The sequence below is a fragment of the Cynoglossus semilaevis genome, chromosome 5 (genome assembly GCF_000523025.1).
Source record: "Cynoglossus semilaevis isolate Cse_v1.0 chromosome 5, Cse_v1.0, whole genome shotgun sequence".
In the NCBI taxonomy this organism is placed as follows: domain Eukaryota; kingdom Metazoa; phylum Chordata; class Actinopteri; order Pleuronectiformes; family Cynoglossidae; genus Cynoglossus; species Cynoglossus semilaevis.
Genome location: NC_024311.1, coordinates 15,392,987 through 15,398,358, shown reverse-complemented (window position 1 = coordinate 15,398,358; position 5,372 = coordinate 15,392,987). Strand labels below are relative to the sequence as shown.

Genomic DNA, 5,372 nt, shown 5'->3' with positions numbered 1-5,372 from the left:
TGTCAGATTAGTAGCCATTTAAAACATGATTATAGAGAGGAATATTTACAAACTTGATATAGATTTGACAATAACTGGAGAAAATTACAATTTTAATAAATGCTTTTTTAAATACATATGAAAATCGTATTATGTCATTAGAGCTGATAATTTATATATATCACCTATTTACCAGGACATCCTTGTTTTAAGTGTGGATCTTGAAATTGATGCAGACAGACTCAACGCTTTTCAAATAAATTAAAAAAAGCTCGAGTAATTCACTTTTTTTGCTATTTAACTATAAAATAGATGTATTGAAACCAAAATGGATGACATAAATAAATATTTTTTAAAACTGATAAGAATATATTTCCAACTCTAACACTGTCTCTGTCCTTAGATTGAATGTGAGATGAAAATTGTTCAAAAGCTCAGTCTTTCCAAGGATGCTCCTGGTTGTACTTTATTGATTATTTGTCAAAATTCTCATCATATTTTTTTGTTGCGTGTGTCACCTACTTTGGCCCAGAGGCAATGTCTCTGTCATTGGTGTGGAACCCCAGAGTTCACCTCCTGGGCAAGTTTGAATCCCAGTTAGGGCGATTAATACCTTCCAGTGGACTCACCACCCGCAGGAAGGTTTAGGGAGGTTGGTACGGTGCAGTGTGATTTGGGTGGCGACTGCTGCCCCCGCGACCCGGTAACAGATAAGCGTATGAAAATGGATGGATGGATGGATGGATGGGTGGGTGTCGCCTAAAACATATCCCATGGAATATCTTTAACTTCTTGCTCAGTATATTCACTATATTCAGACATTTTGCTTTCATTTGTTAAGTCAGTGTTCCTCATAATCATTTTACATTGACATGGTTTATCTAAACACAGTTTTGGATATTGAATTGATAATCTGCCTCAATTTTTTGTGTAGTATTTATTATAGCAAGTGTCCCTGAAATCAGTATTAGTAACATATTCCCCTTGTACTCAGCATTAAACCATCGAGAAACACTCAGTCCATGTTTAACCACTACTGTGTTTTAATGACGTCATGAACATAATACAAAGCAAATTCATATTTTCACATTTACATTTTCAATTGAATAAATCTGTAACATACCATGCACAATTAATACAAGATTTAGAAAAAAAAGTGTAGTTATTTGTGAGATTATGAAATAGGATGACTGGTCCTTTAATTTATTTACCTTTTTTTCTGCGATGCAAGTCTGTTGCTCACGTAAACACAGGCTGCACAGAATCATGGCTTCACTTGCAAGTTGAACGTGGAACAAGCAGGGGAATTCTAATGTTGGTCATCATGGTACTCAGAGAGCTCGTATTTTCTATTTAACTATAAACTTAAACCTTATTTTGTCCTGGGTTTTAACTATTTAATGATAAAAAAGGAAACGTCACAAAAAAAAAAAAACCACTTACGGCCATGAAAATGAATTGAGATTTAGCAACTCAATGATCCATCCACCTTAGTTATTAAAAAGTATCAGATCTGTATTAGCCATACTGGTACTTACTTGGTATCAGATTGATACTAAAATATGCAGTATCGCACATCACTAGGCCTAACATTTACATATTATGAATAAAGTACTGTACAACAAAATACTGTGTAGTATATACATTAACACTAAGTGTTTGTTTAAATGTGTCAAATCTCCAAATAAATCCTGTAAAACTGGAGTTATGTTAAACAATAGATTTGTAGCATGTAACGTTAAGACTCAGCAACTCAAAAGTACAATTCAATACAAATCAGAGTAAATGTTTCCTTCATTGTTTCAGTGGGTGGCTCTTAAAAGAGCCGTTGTGTCTAACGTGGGTCTGAGTTGAGGTTTAACCTCCGAATCCGTACAGAGTGCGGCCCTGTCTCTTCAGAGCATACACCACATCCATGGCGGTCACGGTCTTTCTCTTGGCGTGCTCGGTGTAGGTGACGGCGTCACGGATGACGTTCTCCAGGAAGACCTTGAGGACACCACGGGTCTCCTCGTAGATGAGTCCAGAGATACGCTTGACTCCACCACGACGAGCCAGACGGCGGATGGCGGGTTTGGTGATTCCCTGGATGTTATCACGGAGAACTTTACGGTGACGCTTGGCGCCTCCCTTGCCGAGACCCTTTCCTCCTTTACCACGACCACTCATTTTTCTCTCTTGCTTTCAAGGCTGAGAAACAGACTGCTGTGAACAGCCACGGCTGCGTCTATATAAGCACCACCTGAGGACGTGGTAGAGAACGGTGCTTTCTGCTCTGAGCTCCAGCTGCTTCCTCATTCCTTTTATGTTCACGAATTGATAATCTGATCGTTCAGTCCTGGGGAAAGAATGTCATTTTCTGAAAACTAAAACCAGATCGACTCCATTCATATTGAGATCTTAGTGTTTCCTTCATGGAAACATAAAATAATCCAGCATTTATTAATGTTACTTTTCTTTTTAATTCCACTAATGGTCCTTAAACACGTTATTTTTAGTTAATAAAAATCTGCAGTGGCTATTGATTTTTCTTATTTGTCCTCTGTAGTAACAGTAAAATCCACATTATTCTTTCTTGAAATTGCTGTATCTTCATCAGCCAATGAATCAAGTTATTAAATTAAAAGTAAAAAGTAATTTAGATCCATATTGTGGCCTTATATTTGTTACTTATTTCTTTGTTGTAACAAGGTCATCTATCTATTTATCTATCTTTTTGGCCTCTGTAATAACAGAAAAATCCCCATTATCATGGAAGAAAATATACTGTATTTGTTCAGTGTGGATTGAACTCCCCTCCCATCATTAAAGATCACCATCATAAAGCCTCTTTCTATATTGATTGGATTTGTGATTTCTTTCTTTAACACAGATTAACATTTCATTAATCAATACAATTTGAATTCAGCCCCAAGTATTTAAATCTACAGATAAACAGAATAAAATATATATGTATCTGTTTATTTAAAAGCAGTGATGATTGTAGTGCAGGACATGAGGTGCCGTCAACTGTGCATTTAAAACATTATACACGTGATGTAATACTGCTTAATCTTTCACTAACTTAGTTATTTATACAAGTTTCCTTTGGCAAAAAAACAAAACAAAAACGTATGTCTATCTTTAGACATAATTGTAAACTAAGAAATTGCATAATAGGGTCAAGGTACATGAGGCAAATGTAGCACTAGATTGATGACGTTTTACACCAATTCAATTATACACTAAAAAAAATTAGTACTTGACAAAAGCTAACACTTGGATAAGTAAAAGAAGACTTTTGAACAAATAATGATAAAATAGTTTAATGTCTTGTTGACTACATTCTATGTTTTGTTTTTAAAATGATCTAGGAATTGTGTCTTTATGAAGATTGTGGGTGGCTCTTAAAAGAGCCTTTGTGGATGAGATGGAGACGTTGTTGTTGGTTTACTTGGTCTTGGCTGCCTTCTCGGTTTTCTTGGGCAGGAGAACAGCCTGGATGTTGGGCAGGACACCGCCCTGAGCGATGGTGACTCCACCGAGCAGCTTGTTGAGCTCCTCGTCGTTACGGACAGCCAGCTGCAGATGACGGGGGATGATTCTGGTCTTCTTGTTGTCGCGGGCAGCGTTTCCAGCCAACTCCAGGATCTCAGCGGTCAGGTACTCGAGCACGGCCGCCAGGTAGACGGGAGCTCCGGCACCGACACGCTGAGCGTAGTTACCCTTCCTGAGCAGCCTGTGAACACGGCCGACTGGGAACTGGAGCCCGGCTCTAGATGAACGGGTCTTTGCCTTGGCTCTGGCCTTGCCACCGGTTTTACCTCTTCCAGACATGTTTTCAGGTTCGTTTCTACACAAGGAGAGTGAAGAGAATGCCCTGAAACAGACCGGACTCTGGCTTATAAAGATGAGGAAATAGCGGGAAAAGTGTGTGTTCGTAACAACCAACCAGAGCAGAGTCTCTGGGCAGATCAGAGGAGGGGGTTCGCCCGGGTCTTCTGGCGGTCTTTTCAAACCGTGTCTGTCCAATAGGCAGGACTGTTGGAACTGTGACCAACCAGGAGAGAAGAAAGTGTAGCAGCGTCATCGTCAGAGGAGCTCAGCAAACGCTTTAAAAGCAGCGCCTTCTTTTCCTCTGTATATTTCGCTCTAGTGAAACAGTCACATCGACATGGCCCGTACTAAACAAACCGCCCGTAAATCCACCGGAGGTAAAGCTCCTAGGAAGCAGCTCGCCACCAAGGCTGCCCGTAAAAGCGCCCCGGCTACCGGCGGTGTGAAGAAGCCTCATCGTTACAGGCCCGGTACCGTTGCTCTGCGTGAGATCCGTCGTTATCAGAAATCCACGGAGCTTCTCATCCGTAAGCTGCCTTTCCAGCGGCTGGTCAGAGAGATCGCTCAGGACTTCAAGACCGACCTGCGCTTCCAGAGCTCCGCCGTCATGGCTCTGCAGGAGGCCAGCGAGGCTTACCTGGTGGGTCTGTTCGAGGACACCAACCTGTGCGCCATCCACGCCAAGAGAGTCACCATCATGCCCAAAGACATCCAGCTGGCCCGTCGTATCCGCGGGGAGAGGGCGTAGAGTTCACCCCCCCTCAACTCCAACCCAACGGCTCTTTTAAGAGCCACCTACAGGCTGTCAAAGGAACAACACGTCATCTCTGCTCTTTAACACACTGCAAATGTCTGCTGTTGACCACTAGGGCACGACAAAACACAATGTACATGTGCCTTTTTGGTGTATAGTGTATATGGTTAAATGATGGGTTTCATTATTTTGACATCACATACATAATATTGATCATGACTAACTTCATGTGGTCTATCTGTTATAGTAACTTCTCAAAGATCTGATATGTTCCTTCATATGATCATGTTTGCCTTTGTAAATGCCTTCCATCTAAATATAAATATATATATATATATATATGAAACTTGACAATAGACATTCATGTTCGATTATTTTACTAAATGACTCAATCACTAGGTCGATTTGAGCTTTTTATCATTGATTACTTGACATTAATATAATAAAACCTTTGACATATTTATTATCCTTTACTACTGTAGGTACAGGATGAGCCTATTTTTCTCCCTTTAAGCTCATCAAATGACAATTTTGTTCAACAGAAATAATATATAAATACATATGTATATATAATAGCAATGGTAAGAATGGTATAATTGAAATATAACCAATAATAATTAAGATTGCAATCAACAACACCACACATGGCAACAATATTTACCTACTAATCTATTAATACTACTAACGATATCTATGTACTTCTACTAACCTACTAATCTATTAATCTATTTACATCCACTGTTCAGGTTTTTCAATATTCATTGACAGTGTGCTGCTAATCATGTTTGAATTTTACTGTATTTTACCTATTTGTGTGTTTTTA

At 39.4% G+C, this 5,372-nt stretch overlaps 3 protein-coding genes across 3 annotated transcripts in view; 1 reads left to right on the top strand and 2 right to left on the bottom strand.

Annotated features, from left to right (window-relative positions):
• Positions 1–1,787: 1,787 nt before the first annotated feature.
• LOC103379245 (histone H4) lies at positions 1,788–2,198 on the bottom strand. Its single transcript, XM_008310733.3, has one exon. It carries the CDS (start codon positions 2,146–2,148, stop codon positions 1,837–1,839), a length of 312 nt encoding a protein of 103 aa, XP_008308955.1. The 5' UTR covers positions 2,149–2,198; the 3' UTR covers positions 1,788–1,836.
• Positions 2,199–3,375: 1,177 nt separating this feature from the next.
• On the bottom strand, positions 3,376–3,863 carry LOC103379246 (histone H2A). Its single transcript, XM_008310734.3, has one exon. The coding sequence runs from the start codon at positions 3,793–3,795 to the stop codon at positions 3,409–3,411; it is 387 nt and encodes a 128-aa protein (XP_008308956.1). The 5' UTR covers positions 3,796–3,863; the 3' UTR covers positions 3,376–3,408.
• Positions 3,864–4,095: 232 nt separating this feature from the next.
• LOC103379247 (histone H3) overlaps positions 4,096–5,372 on the top strand; it is a 7,106-nt gene continuing 5,829 nt past the window's right edge. The window contains exon 1 of the mRNA XM_008310735.3: positions 4,096–4,504. Coding sequence (XP_008308957.1) covers positions 4,133–4,504 — 372 coding nt within the window. The 5' untranslated portion in view covers positions 4,096–4,132. The remainder of the gene's footprint in view (positions 4,505–5,372) is intronic.

What these genes read in the sequence shown, in the direction of transcription:
- LOC103379245 (XM_008310733.3), bottom strand. Translation starts at nt 2,148, where the DNA reads ATGAGTGGTCGTGGTAAAGGAGGAAAGGGTCTCGGCAAGGGAGGCGCC.
- LOC103379246 (XM_008310734.3), bottom strand. Translation starts at nt 3,795, where the DNA reads ATGTCTGGAAGAGGTAAAACCGGTGGCAAGGCCAGAGCCAAGGCAAAG.